This window comes from Amia ocellicauda, chromosome 9, assembly GCF_036373705.1.
Source record: "Amia ocellicauda isolate fAmiCal2 chromosome 9, fAmiCal2.hap1, whole genome shotgun sequence".
NCBI lineage: Eukaryota > Metazoa > Chordata > Actinopteri > Amiiformes > Amiidae > Amia > Amia ocellicauda.
In genome coordinates this window covers 7,085,701-7,113,600 of record NC_089858.1, presented here as the reverse complement: position 1 = coordinate 7,113,600, position 27,900 = coordinate 7,085,701, and the positions used below count along the sequence as shown (strand labels likewise).

Genomic DNA, 27,900 nt, shown 5'->3' with positions numbered 1-27,900 from the left:
AACATGGATGGTGTAGCCTCTTTGAAGTTAAACAGCTGAACTTGCAAATGTGTTTCAAGTGTCTGGGTTGTATTGAGCACCTTCCAGAAAGGCAAATTCAAATCATCTTTCTTTGGTACCGTTCCTCTCTGATTATTGCATCCCTTCTCTTTATACAAAATGCCTGCCTGTCTTTACTATTACACACATTGTACAATAACCTGGGCCTGAATTACTTTGTTTCAGGTTAAACTGTGGAAAATTTATTTGGCGTCTTTATTGTAGTCATCGCTTTGCAAGGAAACAGGAGCAGGGCTTGGAGAAGGGGGCAGGAGTGTTTTAATGTGAACTGGCAAGCTTGCTACATTTAGTCAAGATTTAATGGGTTTTAACTTTTAATGTTATGCTCTACATTTCATTATAAAAGCTTTTCTATTTTTTTTTTTTCAAGAGGTTTCATTGAGTTCTTTGCTCTGTGTTAAGAAAGCATTACTTTAGAAGCAGGTTATTTCCTATTTGTATCTAGTCAATAAATCTGCTGTGGCCTTTGCTCCCATTCATTAAAATTAAAATAAATACATCAACAGTTTTGTAAAAGGCTCGGCTTCCAGCGCGGGATGAGGCCCGTAGTCTGGAGGTTGCCAGTGTCATCCGAAACAGTGTCCTTGTGAAATACGATCCAAGGTTTATCGTGCTTGGCCGGGCCAGACATTGATGTCAAGTACCCAGCAAAGACATTAAATACTCTCAGTGGAGAGACTTGACAAAATGCCTATTGAGAAAAAAAAAAAAAAAGACAGCACTTCAATATCAAAAATGTGTCTTTTATATTTTTTTCTTGGTTTTATTTACATACTTATTTATAGTTTCCACTTTGGATATCATTAGCAGATTTTCCTATATGCTCACAGAATGCTGGAATATGCTCTCACTAATAGGTTCTAAAGTTCTGTAACTGTTCAAAATGTCTGGGCGTGGACAGCAGACATTATTGTGAGAAACGGCACAAAACACAATGCATAGACTCTCTTCCGTAGAAGACTTCAGGTGACATCAGCTCAAATGTTGGCTGATTCTTGGCTTATTGTGTCCAAGAGCGTAGCAAAAGACATGGCGTTTGGATTGCAGGTTGGTTGTGTAGGAACAAGCTCATAGGTTTACAATACATTTAGTCCTTTCCTCAGCCAGGCTTGTGAGGGGACTGTATTACTGAGGAGGGATGAATCACTGTTAATCCCAAACTGACAGGTATAAGAATACCTGGAAATCTAAAACCCCAAAACCAAAATTGAGAAATAGCACAGAATTGTTATGAGGTACTTTTTCTAGATCAACCATAATAAATATAAGCTACACATAAAATGATCATCATCAAAAACATAAAAGAAACCAAAATAAACGTGTATATAGTTCTATATGATATTTACAGTTAAGAAAAATCATAGTAAATTATTTCTACAGCACTTTCCTGGAGACTTTGTAAAAATGAAGCACATTATAAATAAATATATAAAACTATATTGAGCTTAGAGCAGGCTGTCAACAAAGTACTGTGAAATTTCCTATATTTAATGGTCTGAAGAAAGCCTTTCTCTGGGTAGAATTCCCTACAGAAACACTCTGGATTTAGAGCAAATCCTCAAGGAATTCCCTGCAGAACCCTTTGAACATTTAAAGATAATTAGAATATTTCTTGACAATACAAGAAAAAAAAGATAAAACTGCTGCATCTACTGGAAAACAGGAAAAAAAGACAAAAAATATGAGCCGAAACCTTATAAGAGATTTTCCCGATTATAAGAGTGTCTCGTCTGTCCAGTATCCCCTAACATTATGAAAATGTCAGTAACCTTTCCAATGCATGTTTATGATGGAGGTCACAATTTGAAGTTGGCATCAAGAATAGACCTGGGTAAAGGTACGATAAAGGGTTACACACGTGACCATCTACAATGTAAGAATGGTGAAATTCAGTGCAGGATGAATAAGCAGAAATCACTGAATAACACTGAGTTTTCTACAGTGAGGATACTGTACTCAAACATAATAACCCACCAATGGTCTTGTATACATCAGACATTTGCATGAATTTCAGAACTCACAGGAACTGAACCAAAGCAAAAAGCATTCAAGCTTGATGTTTGATATAATGGCTATATAGATGCAATCCAGCCAGTTTTCTCTCAACTTTTAAGGAGAAAAATCCTTACATACAAGGAAAATGACATTTCCTATTCATCAGAGAAAAGCAAATGAAAGCATGTGTGTCAGCTGTTTGCCTTTCAGTTTATTCATCTACATCTGTTGCTGAGGCAGTTTCTTTTAATCTTCCAAATGATATGTGAATATTGCAAATAATGTTTAATTTAATTTAGTATATATTATATATATATATATATATATATATATATATATTCAAAATTATTAAGAAAGCAAGCATGTGAATTTATAAATATGCATTTATTTCAGCATTCACATTGTTGAGACCTCTGCCTTTCATTGGTGTTAATATAATCAACTGCCATTAATTTAAATGGATTAGAGTCACCACTAGGCTTCATAATTTGATCAAATACTAATTACCTGTAATTAGTGTCTGAAGAGAGAGAGAGACAGGGACAGAGAGACACTGCCTTACTGAAAGGCAACAACTATTTATTGTAATTTGTGAGATTTACTGTTGTTAAGAATCTGCTAAACAGTATTTTAAAATGTATGCAAGGTGAAAAATAAATGGGAATGTGTGAATGTGATGTGATATCTGTGATTTCTCTAGAATAATTATCAGTCAAACTTTCACAGATTCACAATGTGATTGTTTGTACATGGTGCATTAAAAGTTCAAAAATGGCAGCTAAACAAGTACGGGGAAAGGAAAGAGTACATCATACAAGGCATGACAAGATTAAACCAATCAGCAGCCAGGAATAAGAGTCAGAAACTGATCTATGAATGCTACACTAAATAAGTCATAGCAAGATCAATATGAACATTAAAAATTAGAATATATTACTTAAACCTTACATATGTTATCAATTAATTATTGAATACCATTAAAGTAACATTTCTGTATTAAATAAATATTCAAAAGCCTGACTTCTGATCACAATTGCAATTATAGTCAACATCCAACATTACATAAAAATACAGTTCTTACCTATTTGAGTGTCATTCATTCCCTCTGCAAAAAGAAAAACAAAACAAAAAAGTTATTTAATGTCAGCTGACTTTGATTATGTTCAGAATTCAAAAGGTCACAGTACAAAATCACAGGGAAAAAACAAAACAAAGAATGTCCTGATTGTATGCATATACAATCAAGTAAATATGAAATGATAAAAACAAAAGACTTATGCATATTAAAACCAATATTTCAACAGTATTATAAAATCACATTTATTGATCACACTGCAACAATATTAGAAATGTCCATACACAAGTTCAAAACAAGCAACGAAGATGGTTCAAAGCACGGTGTAACTGCATAAATAACATTGATTTAATTCTGGGTATAAAAATTGCACCAATTTTCTTTTCCAGCGAGAAGTGTCCATAAAGCCGGGCACACGGTTATGAATTTTAAATTAGCAGCTCAAACGCCACATATGGAAGTATTTTTTTTTAAAAGGAGAAAATCATTAAGACTTGCAGCATTATGTATGGTAAATACCTCCTGCTTATTAGACTTACAAATGTCAAATATTTTAACACTCAGCATGCACCCTGCCGTATAGCACAACTGTTTTGGAAGCTGTCCAGTGATACGGCACAGGTTCCAGCAGGGCTTGCCTCACATCTAGATCAAGCAGAAATCTCACTTTGATGTGGTTCTATGGGCTTCAAAAAGAGAGAGGGAAAAAAAACCCACACACTACTATCCCATTAAAACAAAAACAAACTGGTATTATGACAGCAAGTCTGCTTTTTTCACCTGAATGTTCTTGTTCGGTGTGTGATACAGCACTGACTAAGTGTAGGGGATTGAAATATTAAATATGATCATCATGATGTTGATTATTAGTGTGTCAAAAATAAGAAAAAGGCTGACCCGATGTTCTCTCTCCTGTAAGGTAGCACTACAGTTCTGGTGGGATCTATGTGGCACAATAAATCAATTTAGTTTAGTAGCTCCTGCAATGAAACCCAAACCTGTAGCTGAAATGCAAAACATTTAAATGAGCCATTCACTGTTATACTGGAATAAACAAATGTTTTCAATGCAATACACAATTATGGACTAAGATGCTAAATAAATACATTAACCTTTTTTAATCAAAAAGTATAACTGTTGGATTAAAATTCTCATGTGAGTAGTTTCATTGTGAGTAGTTTACATATCACAGTTTGAAAACTCTTTATTCCTTCTATTTTGGATTTTAGGTTTGATCTCAATGTTCTATATAGTCAGGATTAATAAATAAATCTGTTATGTTCTAGCAGATCTTATCTATTTGACATAATTTAACCTCATTCAAAACCAAATAATAAAGTGAGATTTTAGGCAGGACATTTTATTACCTTTACTAACATTATTTAGTTTTTGTAAACCACTGAGATACAAATAAATAAATAAATACAAACTATTCATAAAAGGAAAACATTTTCTCTGTGGAACCTCAGAGATGTCAAGATTCTAGAAACTGCAAAGGTTTTCCCCCACTTTTTCACACTTTCACTGCAAACATGGGAACAGTAAACACAAAAACTCACAAAATAGGCTACACTCTGCATGTCAGGATTTGCTTTGGTAGGTTTTCAGACATTTAGATCACACCAATGGAATATATTGATTGTTACATTAATTCACAAGAGACTACAGTACCTAGAAAGCCAAGTGATATTCAAGGTAATTACCACCTTTCCTTAATCACAGCAATGCTCAGAGATATTATGCAGAGACAAGAGACTGGATGCAAATGCTTCCGTCTCCCTTTTTCACTTTGTGGTGATGAATCACATAAAATACGGCTGCCTTTTTGCACACTAAAGCCCCTTGAATGTATAGCACATAAATCTGATCCGCAGGCAGAACAGTGCATTTGTTTAATTTACACCATTGCATCAATCTTGCATGCAAAAGCATAAGTGTAATGGATTGTAAAGCATGAAGTGTGTCATTTATTAGACACGGCACATCAGCATTCAACTACGCATCTGAACAAACCCAATCCGTACACTTGGTAGGGACAGATGATTTTGTAGACTTGGAATCCATTACTTTACAAACATTAATAAGAGCATAAGAGCAATATTAGCATAATAATATATCAACCGAGCTTGGTTTAAATCAAACGGACAATATCTTTTTATCATAAAGTCCTATCCTCTCATCACACCTTCAGCCATCCCTGGTTTACATTCCTCTTGGTCCCACAACAAGTCTTTAGCAGCTACCTTAATTTCCTCATTACTTACAGACTGCAAGAACTTACTAACTCAGACATGTTCAGACTTGTTAAACTGATAGCTATGTAGTCAGAGTACAAGTATGCCAAATTCTAATTATCCAGAGGAAGAATCCGTTTTGGGCAGACGCATTTCTTTCACGCAAAATCTGCAGCCTGTTGGTTTCAGACGGAATAAGGTATGATATTCACAAAGGGATGCTAGATGCCATTTTACCATTTTCAACCTCCACAATTAGGTTTTTTTTCTATATAGAATATTAAAGCAATTTGCTTTGGCCCCACTAAAACAATTTACAAAGACGACTGCCAAAACTAACCCACCAACGCTAAAACAAAGAACAACGAACTTCATTATAATAAACTAATGAGCTATAAACATTGTTTGAACATGTCCACATTTTCTCTGTGGTAAGAATATCAGTGTTAATTAAATCATTTGGCTTTGGTGAACTGTGGAAACTATGGGTAATGACTGTAATGCATATTTTTGACAGGTTAAAATAAATCTGGTAGTCTACTATTTTTTGAGTAAGACATGTATTGCATGTTTGTTATATGAAATGCAGTACCAGATCTATATCCTGCCCAACCTTTTGTGACTCGCACTGGTACATATGAAAACAAACAATGCAAACACAAATTTCAAAACCTCTCCAGGTGACTATATTTTGAGAAATCAAGAGCATTACCTTCTTTGTGATTTAATCTTGAATTGTTGATACATATTCAGAATTATTGTTCATTGCACTGAAAATCACTTAATTATTCAATGTTTTCAAAAGTAAAATGGTTTAACCTAATACACACTGATAACTTCTCCTATGGATAATAGATACATTGGTTGTGTATATGAAAATGATGCTTGGTACCCATACAACCAACCTGCGACAAAGGCTTCTGAAAACTCATTCCACATTTTCTCAAATGTATAGGCTCCCCCCCTGAATAAGACCGACTCCCTGGCGTTTTGTCTCCTACGTTTAGTAGTAATGACAGTGCAGGAAGCTTCTCACGGAAAACACAAGGTGAAGGCAGACCAAGGAAAACTTGATATTTGTTTTAGAATACTGAAAATTAAAATGTTTTCAAATGAAAATCCTTCTGACTCCCAATTTCATCTCCAGGATATTGAGGCAGTGGCTTGGGAAATGTTCATGGGTTTATTAATAATCACACGTGGAGAAGTCTTTAAGTAAATATGGTTAAGCGAGCTCTCCCTGTTCATCTACAGCAAGAGGAGCAGATATGCAGAAATGTACAGTGATGGGATTAGAGTTGGCAAGTGTTCTCTCCGAATCTCAGCATCTCCGCCATTGTCTTATTTGTTTAGTTTAAAGACACCCGTGTCGATGACTCCAGCATATGAATACTTAAACTCCTCAGCACAAAGAGGCCATTGCAGAGGATCTCTCCCTGTCCGGTCTCAATTAATTCCCAGCGAGATTAGACATGCATTATTACAGTGCACACCACAATCAACTGTCAGTAAATTTACAGTTACAAACACGCAATTGTGCCTTTTTGAATTTGAGTTTGAGAAAGAAAGAAGAACGAAAATGCACAGGTTTTCTCCTAAACTGACAGAGAGAGAGTGCAGTCAGCTGGTTGCTCTCCTACTCACCTTTTCTGAATGGAAAGAAACAAGAAAAAGTAAATATCGGCAGATATGTCATAATCAGGAAATTTAGCTTCCCAATTAACGGTATCGGACGCAAAAAACCTGTATCGGTCAGGCCCTAGTAATAAATATGCGAGTTTTCGATATGGGACACGCAAACTAAATACCTAATGTCAAAACCTTACAAATTGACATGCACAACTAACTCTCTTTCACTCTCACTCTCTCTGAGTGCATGCTGGGAGTGAGTGGGCGGGGTTTCGAGTGAGTGCGAGCTGGTCAGTGTGAATCTGACTTTTTCTCGGTCTTGTTTTCCATGGTTTATATCAATAGGTTATTATCATTACCCTGGTTCCCTGAAAAAGAAAGACAGCCATAACCTAATGGGAAGAGCCTTCTGACCTGCCAATCAGTGAAAGCATGTACCAAAGCTACCCAATAGGGACCCTGCTGGCAGGAGGAAGACCCACCCCCAGCGTCTGTGAAGTCTCCTCCTGACTGCAGCGGCCTGCCATTTTTTCATCAGGAAGGTCGTCTGGTTGAGCGACCCCTGGCTGTCTTTCTTTTTCAAGGAACCGGGGTTATGAGAATAATCTATCGTTCCTTTTCAAATCAAAAGACAGCTATTACCTAATGGGAAGACTATACCAGAGCTGTTGCGAGTCTGGACACCTGACTAAGACTAAACCCACAATGACAAGGATAGCCTCACAGCGCCTTAGGGCTAGCAGCATCTGAGTGCCCAAGCTTGGGCACAGCCAGTCCACCATGTTGAGGCGGTGAAGGTCTGTTGATCTTCAAGTGTGGCACCATGAAAGAGAGTCCATGACGTGGCTTGTCCCCACGTTGAGTGCGCTGAGATGTGTTCAGGCATGGGAACATTAGCAGTCTCGTAGGTGAGTCGGATCGCATCAGCCACCCAGTGCGCCAGTTGCCGTTTCGAAACCGCCCTCCCTCTGGTGGTGGAACCGTAGCAGACAAACAGCTGGTCGGATTTGAGGCTCTGTGCAGTCCTGCGCATATAGCACCTCAAGGCCCAGACAGGGCAAAGTGTGTGTAGTCTGTGGTCCTCATCCAATGTATGTGGAGGGGGATGGAAAGACTCCAGGTCAATAGGTTGGTTTATTTGGAATGCCAAAGTGACCTTGGGCAGGAAGGCTGGTTTCGTCCTGATAATGACTCTGTCGTTGCTTCCCGAGATGATTAGACAGGCTTTATCCACAAACAAGGCATGAATTTCACTCATTCTCCTTGCCGACGTTATCGCTACAAGGAAGGCTGCCTTGAGTGAGAGGAAACGGAGCTCCGTTGTGGAGATGGGCTCAAAGGGAGCACCGCTCAGTCCTTTCAGCACTAATTCCAAGTCCCAGGCTGGAATTGTGTCCTTTATTGGTGGTCTCAAGCGTCTTCCAGAAGCTGGATCGCCAGGAAATGGGCTCCTGGGGAAACATTGTCAATCTTTTCATGGCATGCTGAGATGGCAGCCAGATAAACTTTCAGCATGGATGCAGATTTCCCGTCTTCAAGCAGCTGTTGCAGGAAGCACAGGATTGTCGATATGGAGCTCGACACCGGATCCACACGTCTCTCTAGACACCAGTTCTGGAAAGCTGACCACTTGTAAGTATATTGGACCGTGGTGTAAGGGGCCCTGGCCGACTGCAGCGTTTCCACAACATTAACAGGCAGCCCCAGAGACATCAGACAGTGCCTTCAAGGGGCCAAACCCACAACTGCAGCTGGAGAGATTGGACATGCCCGGCAGGTGTATTGCCCATATGTAGCGGAGATTGTCTTGCGCCCACAGTAGAAGTCTGCACATGATGTAGTCTAGGGGAGTGTAGGCCTCCTTGGTGGTTGATGTAGGCCACCACTGACGTGTTGTCCGTCCGGATCAGGACATGTCTGTCAGTCAGACCATGGCAAAAGTGGTGCAGCGCCAGTCACACTGCTTGCAGCTCCTGTACGTTGATGTGTGCGACTGACCAGAGGCCGCTCCACACTCCTTTGACTCCCATCCCATTCCAGACAGCACCCCAGCCTGTTCCGGAGGCGTCTGCGGTGATGACTTCCCCTCTGTGCAGGCATCCGAGGGGGGAGCCAAGGTGCAGATTGTTCCGATTTCTCCACCAGGACAGTGCCTGCCAGCACGCTGAGGTCACCGTCAGTGGGTGGTGTTTGTGGGTGTTTACCCAGCGTTGAAATGGCTGCATGTGCATAAGGCCCAAGGGAAGAATATTTGAGGCGGCCACCATCAGCCCCAACAGTTTTTGGAAGTTGACTAGCTGGAGAGTCGATGCCCTACTGAATGACGCCAGGCATTTCCCCAATGACTCAATCCTGCGTCTGGACAGGTAGGCAAGCATTTTTTGAGAGTCCAGCTTCATTCCCAAGAAGCCCACCGTCTTTGCAGGTTCAAGGGAGCTTTTCTCTGTGACCTGCGAGACCCAGTGCAGTCACGTGATGTATGACCTCCACTGTATGTTCCTCTGCCTGAAGCCTGGAGTCTGCGCACACCAGCCAGTCATCCAGATAGTTCAGGATCCTAATACCCTTTGTCCTGAGGAGGGTCAAGGCTGCATCCATGCACTTCGAAAATGTGCGGGGAGCCAGGGAAAGGCTGAAAGGCAGCACAATGAACTCGTACGCCTAGACCTGGAAGGCGAAGCGCAGGTATTTTCTGTGTGCTGGTAGGATGGGGATGTGGAATCAAGTGTCCCTGAGGTCTACTGACATGAACCAGTCACCCGCCCAGACAGACTGGAGAATACACTGCACAGTCAACATGCGGAAGGGTCTTTTCTTCAGAAACATGTTGAGGCCCCTAACATCGAGAATGGGCCTGAAGCCTCCGTCCTTCTTTGGCACCAGGAAGTACCCCAAGTAGAAGCCTGCTCTAGAGTCTTCGTCGGCCACTAGTGAGCCCTTTCGGGACATCCGACAGTAGTGGTCAGCACCCCCCTGAAGGGGGGTGGCCAGAGTGGAATTGGAGGGCGTATCTGTGGGTCAACGTCATTCGCACCGAGGAGTCTTGGGTGCAGGCTTGCCATTGGTCCGGTCAGTCTGTTGGGGGGGGTGGGGTTGGTGATGGCGGCCGCGTCCCTTCAGGGATGATCCTGCAGCTTCGCAGGGGGCTGTTTGGTGTCTTCCTTGCACTTAGGCTTCCAGCTGGAGAGCCTGTTCTTCCCTCTAGCCTGCGGCTGGCTTCTGCGGCACTGCTCTGTTGTGGCCTAGGTTGAAGCTTTCCCTGCCTCGGCCACGGCCTGTTGGGTTGTTGGGAGCCCAACAGGCGCTGCTGTGGCTGCCGTCTAGCCTGTTGGAGATCAGTGTATTTTGACGCTGCCAGCAGGGCCCCTATTGGGCAGCTTTGGCAGGCCAGAAGGCTCTTCCTATTAGGTAATGGCTGTCTTTCGATTTGAAAGGGAACTACTATTTACACTGTTTCTATTTTTTGTTTGTCTTGTCTGTGGCCATTATGGGTGGTTCGGGGGGCCACAATTTCCTCAAAACCCTCATCCACCATCATGGCGGTAAATTCACCCCCCGAGATGTTTTGTCCCCTTGAAAAGTGTGTGTTGGATGTGGGAGAGGTGGTGGGGTGTGCAAAAATTAAGTCTGCCTCCCGAATGTGTGGTGCCATCATGGTGTTTTTGCCCTAAACTGACTTAGCAGATGAGGTGGTTGAACACGGTGTCACCATCAATGATACATTCACCCCGGTGCTGCCTTTTGCGGCACCGGCCCGGAAAGTTACTCTTTCCAATGTGCAGCCTTCTCTCCATAACAAGGTGCTGAAGAGTAAACTCAGCTGCTATGGGAAGATCATGTCGGGCATGAGACGGGTTCCGCTGGGGGGGAAGAACCCACTGCTGAGGCATATTGTCATGTTCAGGAGGCAGGTCTATATGAACCTCAATAATAAGGACGAAGAGCTTTGGCTTTTAAATTCAGACTGGATGACAATGACTGTCATTTTTGCCACGTCTTAATAGATTAAATGCTTTTGCTGCAGAATGGAGGGGCATGCAGAACTGCCCAGAGCTGGAGGCAGAGGAGGAGGAAGCCGAGAGCAGGAAGCGGCACCCGGAGCAGCAGTCGAGGGGGGCCACCAACTCAGGGAGGCCACCAACTCAGGGAGGCAGAGGTCCCACTCTGACCGAGTCTCAACTAGCATGGACTAGTGCGGATACAACCGCTGCTGTGCCAGGAATCGGGAGAGGAGTCAGTGAGGACGGGCAAGTGGATTCCTAGATGCTGGGGCCTAGTGCAGGTATGGGGGTACAGGGACCTGGGACTGGTGTACTCTCTCCTATACAATGTATATGAAGAACACAAAATATGTTGCCCAACTGTCCAACTTCATGCTTGGTCCAAGTGAGAAAGGCCATATATTTAAGCAAGAAGAACAAGATTGAGGGCAGAGCCAGTGATGATGTTTTATGGTTGTTTCACTGCCAGGTGAAGTGCAGGATCACAGTTGATTTTAACTATTACACACTGATGCATAACCTTGGTATGTTTAAAATGCTTTGGTGTTGTCAAGATGTTCTGTGTTCTGTAGTTGATTGCAAACTTGTTTTTAATGTGTAGAGATCTGGGGGTGACATTATGGGTGGAATAACGGTGAAAAAATATATCGAATTTTGATGGAGGATTATTGATTTATTGTTTTTTCAATTAACTGCTAATAAAGTGCAGTTAAAAGTCAAAGTCTCTCTCTCTCTCTCTCTCTCTCTCTCTCTCTCTCTCATATATATATATATATATATATATATATATACACTCACCTAAAGGATTATTAGGAACACCATACTAATACTGTGTTTGACCCCCTTTCGCCTTCAGAACTGCCTTAATTCTACGTGGCATTGATTCAACAAGGTGCTGAAAGCATTCTTTAGAAATGTTGGCCCATATTGATAGGATAGCATCTTGCAGTTGATGGAGATTTGTGGGATGCACATCAAGGGCACGAAGCTCCCGTTCCACCACATCCCAAAGATGCTCTATTGGGTTGAGATCTGGTGACTGTGGGGGCCAGTTTAGTACAGTGAACTCATTGTCATGTTCAAGAAACCAATTTGAAATGATTCGACCTTTGTGACATGGTGCATTATCCTGCTGGAAGTAGCCATCAGAGGATGGGTACATGGTGGTCATAAAGGGATGGACAAGGTCAGAAACAATGCTCAGGTAGGCCGTGGCATTTAAACGATGCCCAATTGGCACTAAGGGGCCTACAGTGTGCCAAGAAAACATCCCCCACACCATTACACCACCACCACCAGCCTGCACAGTGGTAACAAGGCATGATGGATCCATGTCCTCATTCTGTTTACGGCATTTTCGCCCACAGGACTGCCGCATACTGGATGTTTTTCCCTTTTCACACCATTCTTTGTAAACCCTAGAAATGGTTGTGCGTGAAAATTCCAGTAACTGAGTCTCAGTTAATGAGAAATTGAACAGGTGTTCCTAATAATCCACTCACCTAAAGGATTATTAGGAACACCTGTTCAATTTCTCATTAATGCAATTATCTAACCAACCAATCACATGGCAGTTGCTTCAATGCATTTAGGGGTGTGGTCCTGGTCAAGACAATCTCCTGAACTCCAAACTGAATGTCTGAATGGGAAAGAAAGGTGATTTAAGCAATTTTGAGCGTGGCATGGTTGTTGGTGCCAGACGGGCCGGTCTGAGTATTTCACAATCTGCTCAGTTACTGGGATTTTCACGCACAACCATTTCTAGGGTTTACAAAGAATGGTGTGAAAAGGGAAAAACATCCAGTATGCGGCAGTCCTGTGGGCGAAAATGCCGTAAACAGAATGAGAACATGGATCCATCATGCCTTGTTACCACTGTACAGGCTGGTGGTGGTGGTGTAATGGTGTGGGGGATGTTTTCTTGGCACACTTTAGGCCCCTTAGTGCCAATTGGTCATCGTTTAAATGCCACGGCCTACCTGAGCATTGTTTCTGACCATGTCCACGCCTTTATGACCACCATGTACCCATCCTCTGATGGCTACTTCCAGCAGGATAATGCACCATGTCACAAAGGTCGAATCATTTCAAATTGGTTTCTTGAACATGACAATGAGTTCACTGTACTAAACTGGCCCCCACAGTCACCAGATCTCAACCCAATAGAGCATCTTTGGGATGTGGTGGAACGGGAGCTTCGTGCCCTGGATGTGCATCCCACAAATCTCCATCAACTGCAAGATGCTATCCTATCAATATGGGCCAACATTTCTAAAGAATGCTTTCAGCACCTTGTTGAATCAATGCCACGTAGAATTAAGGCAGTTCTGAAGGCGAAAGGGGGTCAAACACAGTATTAGTATGGTGTTCCTAATAATCCTTTAGGTGAGTGTGTGTGTGTGTATATATATATATATATATATATATATATATATATATATATATATATAATGTCCTGTATACAGATAAAGGATTCCAGCTCCCAGTACTATCTATGTGGGAGATGTAGACCTAATTTTAAATCATACACATTTGTGACACAGGTAGATAAATAAAATAGACTAAATCTACCTGGGAGCCTGTAATCTTCTCTGAAGGGTTTCAGGATTTGATGAAATAACAAATCACAAGAGCCAAACTCAGTGGGATATCGGCCTGAGCACAGCGTGCATCATTGCTCTGCAGACAAGGAGAATGCAGGTCACATATAGATCCTGCATCAATCACACAGTAGCTTGTCTCTTCACAGACAACCTGGGTTTTGACATGGCTGGGTGCACTGCACAATTAAATGCGTGCGGAGTAGTGATCTGGTTACGGTGCCATTTTAAACCAAGAACACATCTCTGGCAGAAGCTGCTGTGAACACATATGTCAAGCCCCCTCAGCTAAAGACTGATCAATAAGCAGGTGAAAGAGAAGGAAAATAATGGGTGGGGTGGGGGGAGGAAAACAAATGTAGGTTATGATAAAACATGAGAATATAGTTTCAGGCCTCTAAAATAGTAATTATCCTCATTTGCAGTAGCTACTAAAAAGATACATACCAACATGAAACAAATCAGGGAGTGATTTTTTTTTAAAGCATGTGAAATTTGACATTTTCATATATATAAACAATGGAAGCAAAGAGGGATAATTGAGCACAGCCAAACCTTCCTGATTTAATTCACTGCAATCAAGTTCAAGCCTGTAGGGATTTTTTTTTTTGCATATATTAGTTTAAAGGCTAATCTAAACATTTCAGCTTACAATAGCTGTGCTATGGAGTGTGCAGTGACAGTCTAACACAGTGTCCTGCTGAGATCCAAGAATAGCAATGCCTTAAAAGGCAGAAATGTTGAGATCACTAGAGAAAAAAAAAAAAAAAAAAAAAAAAGAATTAGGGCACAGCTGTGTAGTTCTGTGGGCTAAAACATAGACTCAATATGTCATAGAAAATTAAATCAGAAAGCTGCATATACTTTGCTGCCCTGCTTCATGATTTAAATGTACACTCTACTGATTTATGGCTAGGTCACAGCTCTCTCTCTTTTTTCCCCCTGAAAGCGATAAATCCATATTCAAATGCAATGTTGTATTTTAAAAAGTAAAATAAAACGTCACTCTTTATGCTTGGTTAAACAGAGATCTTAATCATCAAAGCAATATATAGAAAAATAACAAAATGAAAGCAGGGGGAGGGGGTTACACGAGGCGATATGTATAAGCACTGTATTATGCATCCTGGATTCTAATAGTCATACCTAAGGTTTTAAATATAATTGTATAGAAGTTTTCATATTTACACCCGTACACACACACACACACGCACACACATATTGCTTCAGGTGGACCATGGCGTGACAGCTTTACTCATTCAAGACACAGCTGCATTATTTAATTTTATTTATTTATTTTGGGCTGAGAATCCCCAGGAAGCTCAGTGTTGGCTCGGGTCTGTTCAGCGGTTAGAGAGGGGAAATCAGCTGGGATTGATTTGTCTCATGGCACGGCAGCGACCCTCGCTAAGCGCTGGGCGACAGGTGGAGATCATCCAAGCCGAGCTCGGCCCGATAGTTCAACAATGTCAGTGTTGGCTAGTTCTCGCCAAGTAGTAGAAATTGTACTGGCACCCAATCCATCACCCAACACTCACTCTGTGCTGCTGCAGAAGTGTTCAATATTAACAGCAAACCAGAGGTGCGACGCAAAAGCAAGTTTTGACAGGGAATAATATGAGATCCATTTATTTGTGTGTGAGACTATATGTACGGCATAATGCCAGTAATTTTGTAATCCCCTTTAATAAATGAAATATAATAAATAAAGAGATATATAGGAGACAATATATAGAATGATATATGTAATAGTAAACAAAATAAGCAAAACAATTATAATAATCCAACTAAACATACCAGGATCTCTAATAAAGCACCAAATCCAACGGTCGCCTCTCTCTCATGCAAGGAAAAGTGCCAAGTGACCCGAGACTTTGGGTTTCCTAAGCTGTTCCACTCTGACTTCCGCACTGACAGAGACTGCTTTCTAAAAATACTCTTTCCATGTGCAGCGTGCCAGGCTTCCCCCAAATGAATTAAATAATTCAAGGTAAGCACAGAAAAAAAAAAAAAACATTTAATTAATTTATTTATTTTTACAAAAAACTTTTTCAAAGTACAGCGGCAAGGAGACACATGATGGGAATAATCTTCTATATACTCCTTTAATGAAAATAATCATTTACCAAACATGAGTGTAAACTGGATATTTTAATTTCTGCAAATGTATACGTTGATACAATAATGCAGTTTCTTCTGCTGGCGCACTGATACACAGATCCACAATTCTATTATAAAAGAGACACTAAAAATAGTTGAAAGGTACTGTGACATACTGCAATACAGCACTTATTCATACAGGTTTCACAGGGAGGTTTACCATAATTAACTGGACCATAATGTGATTTATCAGGTGAGTTACTGTAAGCTCTCAGGGCCTGCCTTACCCGTTTGAATCCTGGCCATGCCGCGTGGCCCAGCTGAGCTTCAGGGAAAGGTAAATTGATTATTGCACTCCCATGGGTCAGTGCTGGAGAGGAGCCTGCCCTCAATTTGTCTCCGGGAAAAATACAGTTAACGATGATTTAATGAAAAAACGCACTTCAGTTCGGGACTGAAACTCTATTGTGAGTCTGCATGAGAGGTAAAGGAAGTCTCCCCGGCCAAAGGATGCCAAGGGAAAAGCTAAACTGAAAACAAATGTGAAATGGTCCTGGTTCTGCCGAGACAATAACGATGAGCACTTCAGATAAGCCCACGGACAGAGTTTAAATTTTACACGAGGAACCGTGGAAAATACTGCTAAGTTACGACAGCAACATACACCTATATAGTGCCTGTTGTACACAATCCCAAAACACGTCTCAATCAAGTCCCAGGTAAACCAAGAAAGGCACACTGAAGTGTACTTATCACCCCAACACAACATAAAAGCTAAAAAAAAAAAAGCTATAAAAAAACATTTTAAAAAATGGTTGTATTTTCCTCTTTGTAGAATATGGAGTGATTTTATAGTTGTCAAGCACCTTGTGATTCTTTGTTACAAAAGGAAATATATAAAATCAGGTCGGAAAGGAACATCATTGATTTGTAACTGAAGTATTAACCATTAACCCAACTTTGTAAACCTTCTGTTCCACCAAAAACAGCCTGATCTTCTGGTACCCTCATCAGGTAACCTGGGTCAGTGTTGCTTACATTGTGACATCTGAACAGATAAAGCCTTGAGGTGTTATAGCTATTGGTTTGCAGATGTCAACCCCATTTTGAGCATACTCAGCGTTTCCTTCCACAATCAATTAAACAAATCCATTGTATTGGTATGAAGCATTTTTCCCATATGGAGCACTCAAACTACTCTGTAATGTCCCAATACACAAGAGTTTTGTGAAGGACATTTAAAAACAGCTAAATTATCCCTTTTCTAACCCCAATAAGTATAAGGCTAGCAAACCCCAGTTTCAGCACTTGGTTGAAAGCTAGATAAATACATTTCTATGCGAAGTTGCAATGCAAGAGGAAGGTTACACAAAGAATTCAGTATGAAGCAGAACGGTGGGGACAGTGGGGGGGGGGGAACACGAGCGTCGCAATGGCCACAATGAAGGGAGCTGGTTAACAGAAAGCCGGAGAGAACAGATGTGTCTTGCGCTTGAGATTGATAGGACTAGATGTTGTAGAACTGATAAAAAGGCTATCCCTCTGCAAGACTAATGGATTTACACAGCAGCCGCCTGAAATGGTTTTCTTGGCAAAACAAGTACAGTAGCCAATACGTAACAGAGAACAAACAAGGTTCCAATCAGATACAATCGAAATAACTATACGATGACTAATACAGTGCCAACATAATACAGTGGGGGGGAGTCAGAGCACCCCCTACAAATATGTAGACATTCACCCCAGTATTGCCTGCTGAAATGTCATCTACTCTGAGTATACTGCTGAGAACAGCTCCAGTCAGCTGTGATGTTTTCAGTGTTTTCTGTACGGCTAAAATATGTGAGCTGTCAGTTTATGAGAGAAATCACACAGTTAGATGTCATATGCATGTAGTTGGAGTTAGGAGGGTAAAAAATATAAATAATAATAATAATAATAATAATAATTGATGGGTCACTGCTGCATGTGGAGATGTGTAAATGAAAAACACTAATAAGCCACATTGCCAAGATTGTGGTAAAAAATGCACCTTCATTGAAATTGTCAGGAAGGAAGAGGACAAAACATCCTTCCCCGAGATCTAGAAAAGGTTACACGCACACGCTTTGCTCTTCCATTGGCTGTTTAGAGCACCTGCGGAGAACCGTGAGAGACTTGTGCACGACTGTGGAGTGTGGCTAGAGAGACTGTTCAGCAGATGAAAGATCTGTGAACGGATGGATCCAAATCACTGGCTGCAAGAGGTAATATGACTGGGAGCACACGAAGAATGTGAAGGAATAAGGGGTCTGGAGACAAGTAAATGAGAAGTCTGACCTGGGCTGTTGCTTCTCAGCCATGCAGATGAGGGATCACACCTTGCTCACATTCAAACCACCATCTCAGGCTCACAGCCCCAACAGGGTGACAAGTTCGCTATGCCAAATGGTCCTCGGGCCTGGGGGGCTTTGAATGCAGAACCAAATCTAGAGGGAATGATGTCACCCAGACAGGCTCTTTACACACTATACAGTGTTGCGGTGGGGTACAGATGGTCCAGGCCGCATTCTGTGCGCTGCGTGTCTGTGTGGGGACCGAAAGGTTCAAATGTTCCTCTATTATCAAGGGATCTTGGAAGAACAGTTTCTTGGAATGTAACCCAATATGCTCTTTCAAGAGTGAAACCCACGCCGGAAGACCACACACACAATCCTCGGCTTGATTCACCAAATGCCGTGGCTATGATGTCTGGTACCTCCAGATTCACCAGAGCGCTTCATACTTGAGTGGTCTTGCAGGTCCAGTAAAATGTTAATCCAAACACACGTGAAGAAAGTCCACATTATAGTTCTCCAGCATGTCCATTTCGGCTTCCTGGTCTATCCTTCCAAAATAAATAAATTAATGTCTTTAACATTTTCCTTGCTTGACTAACTTTACCCTTACATGTAATAATTAGGAATAATTGGGAAGTCTGGGGGGAAAAGTGCACAAAGTCTGACATTTTGACATCTTGGTCCTAGTGAAGAAGAAAGGTGAAATTTTGCAACTCGATGTCATATCGGTAGTGATGGTTTTATTCTTTATTTTATGCTTCAATACAGTTATATCTTACAAAAATAAATTAATAAAAAACCCACAGTTTACTTAAATGTTGAAGTAAAAACATTAGTGATGGTAAACCTGCCCAGCAATTCTCATTATGCGATTTGAATAAAGCAGTTTGTGTGTTTGATTTGATCAGCTTCTTCTGTCCCAATACTGACCTGCAACAGGCTGTTTTAAACAGAGACTCAATTCACATTAGTGTACCAAGTCATGTATAAGGGAGACCAGTAGTACAGTGCTAGAGCATTTAAGTCTGTAAGAAAAAGATTAACACAAAGATTATTGCGTCTCTTACAGTGACTTCCATTTTGCACAACACTGAGGTGACCAATACAAATATATACATATATAGATATATAAATAGATAGATAGATATATAGATAGATAGATAGATAGATAGATAGATAGATTTTAAAAGGTCTAATTGCAAGGAGCATCACCATGTTTTCCTAGGCAGCTTCATCCCATAACATTTACACTTTTGCACCACTCTCTTTGTGAACATAATCTGAGTTTTCAGTGAACGAAAAAACCTTAAAAGATGCCACAAGAATTATTAAGGTCTTCGAATATAAATTAGCTTTTTTTAATGATTCTATTTTCTCTGCTGCACGGCGCCTTAGTTTGGTACTCAACTTCTCAGTTTAGCTGTAAAAGAGCGATTTAGTCAAAAAGACAGGGGTAAAAAAGAACATAAATCTGGCAGAAAATGACTACTTAAGCAGTGTGGCATTCTGGGATAAAATGCGCTTTCTGAACTGTAGGAAAATTGTGTAGCAGCACCTACTTACACTGTTCCGGTATAACGTTTTGTAATCCAATTATCTGGTGACATATTCTAAGAATATATATTTTACATCATGTTTAATACAACTTCAAAAGCCTAATAAATCTCCATTTAAACCACAAAATATTTATGAAATGCAGCACACGTCTCACATCAAGTTGCAGACTTTATAAATCTTACTAAAAGGCAATTTTGCCCTGAACTATTTGTCTCCCCGTTTTACCCATTCGATTTGTGTAAACCTGCATTAACAACGAATCATAGTCATCCGATTTTAACACTTGGCAAGGACAACCTATTACCAGTCACATGTTAGGTCTGATTGTTTGCATTGTGCTCGTTTATAGTGCACATTAGCATAAGTATTACGTATGTGTTTGCTGTAGGTAAGGCAAACTTTTATAAACAATACAAGGCTAGTATGTATCCTTTCATACATTTAAAGAATTACTACTGCCTTGAATAGTGCTGATTTATGCTTCAATTCTTTTTATATATTTTTTAAATGTAAATGTGATCTGTTATTGCTATAATCACTACATCTGAAATATTATTCTGCACTAACAATACAAATATATTATACCTGTATCCATATTCAATTCAAGTTCATAGAATTTTCCCTTTTCGGAAGAATGGTAACTGGGGAGTATGGCTGGTATGAACTTAATTAAGCTGTCCATGTTGTAAACCCTAATGAGTTCAGGGAACCATTAAAAGTATTTCTGAATTAATGCTCTTTATATTAGATTGCAACTTGTCCGGACCCGCACCTGGCAAGATGCTTAACAGCAAAATGAAACTGGGTATGGAGCCGATTCCTGATCCACACAAGAACTTGGTATTGGCCCTTCCGGAAGGCAGTGACCTCAAGTCCGGCCACCGCACGGTTCGCTGTGGTCTCACGCAGGGAGAGTAGCTTTGGTCTGACCTCTTTAGTCACCCGACCTTAACCCCAAACAGCACTGGTGGAGCCGGTTTCATAAGAGTGGACAAAAGACCCGAACAAAGGTTTGTGTAGAGAGACGCTTTCCACAAAGAACCCTCAGGCTCTGCTTCCAAGATGAGCTGAACAATAGCAGTCAAAGCCAAAACCGTGCCACGAAGCCACTCCTGGGTAGATTGTTTCTCTGCTCTCCTTGGAAGCGCTGTCATTACAAATTGGAGGGAAACTAAGAGGAACATGATCTCTTCCAATACATTAATGCATGTGTTGGAAAGATACAGAAGGTAGTTTGTGAATACTCAAGTCTAATTCAAAATGGAAGGTTTAATTTGTCCTCAGTCACTTCCAGGAAATCAAAAGGACCTTGTCACTCTCACCATTTATTACTTTTCTAACACATAAAGGAGAAAATCCTGAAATTTCTGGTGTTTTAGACTACACAATCCTTTATAAAATGAGTCTGTACCTGCATACAAAATGAAATAAACAAAAGCAAACCATAGAAAGTTCTTTTTCATTCTGGCTTTCATAGCAAGGATGAGACAAGCAAAACCTATACTTATATATCGCAATATGTTTCAAACTAAATAACAAGTAGGTCAACCACGATTTAGATTAAGGTTTTATAGCACCCTTGACATGAAATTTAAGGAACTTAATTAAATCATTGAGTTTGTGTATTCTATAATATGAAAGCACATGTATGGAACAAATTATAGACTCAAATCAGGTTTGTATTGTTCATTGGATAAAAGTGAGGGGTTTGTATAGAGGGCAGGAGACCAGTCACCAGTTGAGGGTCCAGTAGGTGGAGCTAATTGCAAAACACGTGAAGTAATGACAGGGAAAATTGCCACTGAAAAAAAGCAACCTTTATGCAGTACACCACTGTCCACTCCTACTTGGGACAACTCATTTATCTGTTGTGTGAAAAGGCATGTTTATTCAAAGTAATTGGGAAATATTATCCAGATAATCCCACATAATACAAGACCAAGGATGGCACTGCAAACCTGACTTCAAGTTGGTGAACCAATGCAGCAGATCAACTATGTAGTTGTAAACATTATAGTCATTGCTTATCTATGCGTCACCTATTTTATTTATTTAGAAAATTCTTCAAAGCTGTCAAAACACACAATTTCTCATGCAATTCATTAGGTTTAAAAGTATTTATGTATGCATGCATGCACATATACATGTAAGCATGTATGTATCACAAGCATATCAAAATGCTGCCATTGTTGACAGTAACCACAGTTTAGTGTTGTTTAATTAATCAGGCAGATATAAGCTTCCCTGAATATTTATGATGCAATTTCCACTGATTACCATATTAATGAAGTGGGTTTGTGCTCAGACCAGACTGTCAAGTCTTGACAGCTGGAGGAAGAGGCACATCTCTGAACACAGAGGGCTTCAGGAAAAACATTTGCCATCAGAGTCCAACTTTCCTTCTCACAAAGTAGCTGCAAACTGTTCTATTGTAGTGCTACCTGGTTTCACTTGAGTATTTTTTTTCATTAAGCATAGTTTGGATGTGTTCTTTGAAAGTGAAGAATATTTTGCAGGGGCCAAAATAACAATTTCTCCATTCAAAACGGTACTGTTTCTGCAGATAGACGCATCCCTGGGGTGATTCTGGTTCTCACACAACAGCTGTACAGTCCAAACCAGCCAGCCAGTTCAGTTGAAAGAAGCTGGAAATGTTCGACAACATTTAGTGCAGTGCCACGGTGGTTATAGTACGTCATCTGCTTATTTTGATATATTTTTTCCCCTTGCACTATCCGATTGCTAGGTTTATTTCAAATTGGGTTTTAAAACAATACAATTTAGATTTTTGAGGATGTATGCATGTATATATAGTTATGTATACATTGTTAGTTTTGTATAATTTGTGTTAATACAGTATATCAATAGGAAATAAGGAATTTAACAGCTAGAGTTCTCGCTTACTGTCAATGTCACGGTGAACTCCGTGTCTCAGAGCGTTATTTAGCCTACATGAGGGACCATATGGTAGCAGTGCATCTGTTAAATATCCAACCACAATACATAAATATATCCTTGCATCTAAATCCTTGTTAGCAAAGATAATTAAATATGACCTCCGAATGTGAGATCTAGATGTCAATTACAATCACCTTTTAAATAACTTCCCCTGAAAAACACTATTAAAATTACTCAGCGATTCATTATGTAAAATACCTAATTGTAGTGTACTACATTCCAAAGGATTCCTCTTGCTCTTTAATAGTTTATTTGTATTTCTTGTTATGCATCTCCATTAGCATACCTAAGATTCTGATTAAATAATATCGGATCTTGTTTTTGTTCATTAAACTTATTCATTGGTACTCATTTCTGTGCACGTCCCAGCAATTGACACTCAGCCGTTCGATTATCAAGCTACTAAAATGTTTCCTAGTAGCATTTAAAAATAAAAAAATAAATTAAAAACAAAATCAATAAACTGGTCAATACCTTTCTGCCTCTACTGCCATTGGAAAATAAAGAGGGGGGAAAAACATTTTCTTGAACACAGCAAAGTAAAAGACCCTTCAAAGCACTGCCATCAAACAGATGATTTAAATAACCAGTGAACAAGAAAATGTGCTTTTAAAACCATGATTGACTTTGCAACAGGACAAATGTCACCTTTATGAGCAAATCCTAAAAATAAAATTAAATGGTGATGTGCTCTGGCTTTTGTTAAATAATCTACGAATTCAAGATCAAATAAAGCCCTTTGATACTAAGTAGTGAAGCTAGCCCCTAAAGGGAGGTAAATAGTGACAGTTTGTTATATTATTGTCAGGGGTGTGCTGGACTGCGTTCCAATATGCGAGAGAAAAGTCACTTGATCGTCCTCCTCGGCAGCAGACATGGGCTGAAACGGTTAAGATGACAACAGACCAAATATACAGAAGAAATGCGTACTAGAAAAATGGCCAAGACCACTGTTGTTGCTCCCTGAGAGCTGGTTAGATGCGAAAGACAGCCTTGTTGTCTGTCCTTTAAGGATCCCATTTTATCAGCATTAAGATAATGACTCAAGTCCTTTTCAAACACCTCTAAGTTTGTCTTTGGAAAAACTGCCTCCTGCCCTCGACGCTGAACCTGTCTCTGTTGGGTCTTCTGCCACGACCTCGAGGCCCACTTTCACTTTACAGCACCACTATCCACCAAAGTGAACGGAGCGATTCATAGCCCACAAGCATCGCCATGGTTGTGAACGTACCGAGCTACATCAGAAACACACGCACTCTGCTGTCAGTCTCAATTTTGTCTTATTTTCACAGCACTGAGAAACTCGCTGGTGCCACCTTAATTATAGAAACCCGTCGGTAACCTTTCATTAATTGAAGTTGCGGGGTTTGAATCGAATCTGATTACTCCTTTCCTCACAGATCTGTAATCGCCTTTTCATGCCTTGTAATGCGTATTTATTTATTTTATTTTTACCCGGCAAAATTTGATTCCTTCTGGATGAAAGGCTTAGTAAACCTGAGAGAGAGAGAAAAAAAAAAAGTTTCCCGCATTACCTTAACGAGCGCACCGAAAGCTAGAGCTGGGGCTATTATGATTACGCCTGAGAAGTGTAAGCCGCATCAGCTCAGCTGCATTCATGTTCGGCAATAAACTGTCGCAGATGCTTCGCAGATCTGGCGGCAGCGAGGCACTGAAAGCAGGTGGACTGAAATGGAATGGCTGCCTCGGCACAAATGAGCTACGGGGGTGTAATCCTTAAAGTGTAGAGTAAGTAAAGAAGAAGAGAGAAGGGAGAGGGAAAAAAACAACTTTCCGAACGGGAGACATCATCAACAATGTGAAAATGTGTGAGAACCAGAGAGGACATTTCAAAAGTGTGACGCACAATATACGTTCTACCTTTTTGTTGCTCACAGGTATATAATGCTGGTCAAAGGCAGGCATTTTTGTCTCCTCTCCCGTCAGCACGTAATGCAAGGTGTTATAAAGATACAATGAAATGAGCAGGCGAACCACACAGTAGCTATAATCTGAGTTTTGTTTTCAGAGGAGGGGGAGGCGGTGGGCTCCTTATTAATCTATCTCATTGGATACGTTTTGATTAAATCCAAAGTCATCCTCTGCATCGCCGAACAGCTGTTGACAAAAAGCTGATCTTTCTGCATGAACCCGAGCACATGCTTCCAGTCCAGACCTAAGAACAAAAGCCGCGGCCAGCCCTGCACTCACATTAGGTGTTTGTGTTCGAGTGTGTGAGCAAGCCAGCACAATGTTGTGTGATTCTGTCATGAAGTTCCCAAATGAAGAACAGGCCTACATATTAGACATCCACCCCAGTCCAGAGCTGAGGCACAGATTTCAGTCTTCCTTCCTTATGTCAAGGAAACAACCTTGATCACCTCATATGTGCAAAGAGAGCAATATTAACCAGTCTACCATGTCGGGAGGTCAAAATCAGCAAGTGTCACAGGGGTACAAGGAGTTAACTGTAAAGTACACTTTGTCTGTCTTCCTATTTGCAGAGTTGCTGAAGGATGGTTTCCCGTGGTCCCCTGTAACTCATAACAGCATTGCCCTGAAGCGGTGATCGCTTGGCTCAAAGTACAGTCTCCACATACATCTGCAAGCGAGGAGGACATCACAGAAATGCATAATATCTGTTTCTGCTTAGTGATGTACGGAGTCAAATTCGAAACCGCTAAGAATGTCTTAACGACTAGAATGCAATCCTGTAGGGAGCACAAAATCCTCACCGACAAATTAAGGGGATTTGATTAATCTCAGTATGTAGAACTGGTGTCTGCCGCTCAGTAAAGCTATCTGATCTATCGGATCTATTTTAGCAATAAGAAAGAGTCACATTTATCCCGTTTTAACATATTAATGGATGTCAAGTATGAGGTATTTGGCTGAATGAGAAATTCTGAATGGGAGGGAAGTAAAAACGTGAGACTTTAGAAATGACCAGAGAATCCAAGCAAAGCAGGGTTTGTGTGTCGGTGTCATCATGGCCGAGGTACTAAAAGGACCCACGCAGTGTCCCGACAAAAAAACAAATGCATTTTCATGACACAATCTGAGCATGACAGCAAGCGACCGCAACAGTAAATCCCAGTCCAGATGTGACCTATACCCAAGGATTAATCCACTCCGCAGCCTAAATCAATTGAAACGATTTGAGCAAACCCAGCCTGCTGGGCACAAGAATACCAAAGACTTGGGGTCAGCAACGTCCCAAGAGCTTAGATACCCATTCCTCGTTTTTTCGCTTGTAAAAACTACCCATATGCACAGTGGGGAAAAAAATGGTACAACTGGGTGGCCCTGTACTGTTTAAACACTACTCTCTGAAAGAAGGAAAAGGAACTGCTACCAGTTCAATAATATTAACTAAGATGAACACGACAGGCCATTATCAGGTAAAATATCCACAATTAAGAAAGAGCATTATTTTGTGGAAGGGCATGAAATGAAGCAATGGGGAGGGAAACAGCTAACATCCCATGTTTGTGTTGGAATTTGCCTTCTAAAAACCTGAAAATTAACAAATGCAGTACCCTTTAGTTTGCTTGTTTGTTTATCTGTTTACAGTACAAGTAAAAAATGCCAATAAAAATTGCTTGATTCCAATACATTTTGCTTCATGTACAATTTCAATTTGCTTACAGACTGTATCCTAGCATTTTCACAGAGGTTTGCGTGTCTTGTCTTTTTTCTTCGTCGGCCTTTTCCACCTTATTGCGTAGCTGCAGAAAACATCCTCTTGTTATATAAAAGTCCTACTTTACAGCTTTAAAAATGCCACAACTGGCAGCGCATTAAAATGACCTAGTTTCCCAGTGGCCCAGAAAGTATAGAAATAAATCCCAAGGTCCACTAGTTCAGACAAGCTGATGAGAGCAGACCCCAACTGTCTTGCATGATTAAAGGCTATGTCACAGCTCATTGGAGACTAGTCTTTTCAAGCCACCCTAACGGCAGAACACTACGTGACGGTAGGAAGGGTTGAGAGAACATAAACTGAAAGGGGATGATGCAGCAGCTTCCCGCGTCCTCTACCTTTCTCCATCTCAAATGCATCCTTACTTGAAAGGGAAAGGAATGAATGTGGTTTTCTGTAATGTCTTAACACATATAATGTTCAACACTTATTGCTTGTGTGAGACGTTCTACAACCTCTCAGTGAGAGAGAAAGAATCTCCTTTGGGGTAAAGGGGAAAATGGCACACAATCCCTTAATATGTCACTCTTACGCTGATGTAATACTATAGATACGCTTAGGTATCAGACTTGCCCGAGAGCAGAGGCCGGCAGGATTCCCTACAACGCGAGATACAAATGTCATGTTTTAATTTGTAATTTTAATAATCATTATTGTTATTTTACATTATTAGCATCATTACCTTCCAGACAAAAAGCTTATCAGAAACCACTGTAAAATTGTAGGCTGTTAACAAAAGACAATAAATAATATTTAATTGAAATCAGTTTTTATTTTTTATTATTTAAAAGGTTTTAGTTAGCTTTTACAATGTTTATCTGTATGTATGCATTTAATGTATCTATCTTTGGTAAATGTAGCATGGTTTTAAATTTGTATGTCAATCAAGTGATCAAACTCATAATAATGTAACTGTCTGCTGCCACAAGTTACATTACTACATTGGTTGTAAATCATAGCTTTTACATGCCGCTTTGACAAAGGGACTACAGATATTCAGGTTTAACTAATAAATAACATGAAATACGTTCCATGTCATGCGTGACTAATGATGCTGCCTTGAAACCTATTTTCCGGCCTTAAAATTATAAAATAAATGGAAAACAAATTGAATAGACAACACACAACACATATAAAACTGCTAAATGCCAACGAACCTTCTCCGATCTCTGAATGTTATCCAGGAAGATGATGGCATGTTTAAAGCTACTGAGAGCACAATCATTCTAAACACACTCTTTCACCAAGGTGTTGATTAATCCTCTCAATTTTTCCTTTATGAACCGCGCTTTGCATTTCATTTGATCTGTCTAACAAGCGTAACAGAATGGCTCTTTTCTGATGACAGGAGGCTTGGTAGACCAGTGGGGAAGGAAACGGGATTGTTACCATGAGGTTCAAGATTCAAGTTCACCTGAGCAAGTAACTTAACCTCCCTGCGCTCCATCCTTCATCTGAGACATGGAAATGAGGCTGCAGTTTGAGGGGCTCTGCAACAGCAGGTGTTGATGAATAGTTTGCTCCCTAATCTCTATTATTCAGAGTCTGCGAAATGGCAAATAATAATAATTATTATTATTAACATAAACAGGCGGTGCAGAGAGTTAAAGTCTCTGAACAGTGTGACTAAAGTGATAATCAGTATTGTTTATGGACTGCAGCCTGAGAAA

The 27,900-nt window shown here is 40.4% G+C and overlaps 1 protein-coding gene across 4 annotated transcripts in view; it reads right to left on the bottom strand.

The window, feature by feature from the left end:
* LOC136758489 (nuclear receptor subfamily 6 group A member 1-A) overlaps positions 1-27,900 on the bottom strand; it is a 175,372-nt gene that overhangs the window by 55,817 nt on the left and 91,655 nt on the right. For all 4 annotated transcript variants that reach the window (XM_066712898.1, XM_066712899.1, XM_066712896.1 and 1 more), the window contains exon 3: positions 3,137-3,160. In XM_066712898.1, the coding sequence (XP_066568995.1) occupies positions 3,137-3,160 (24 nt within the window). The remainder of the gene's footprint in view (positions 1-3,136; positions 3,161-27,900) is intronic.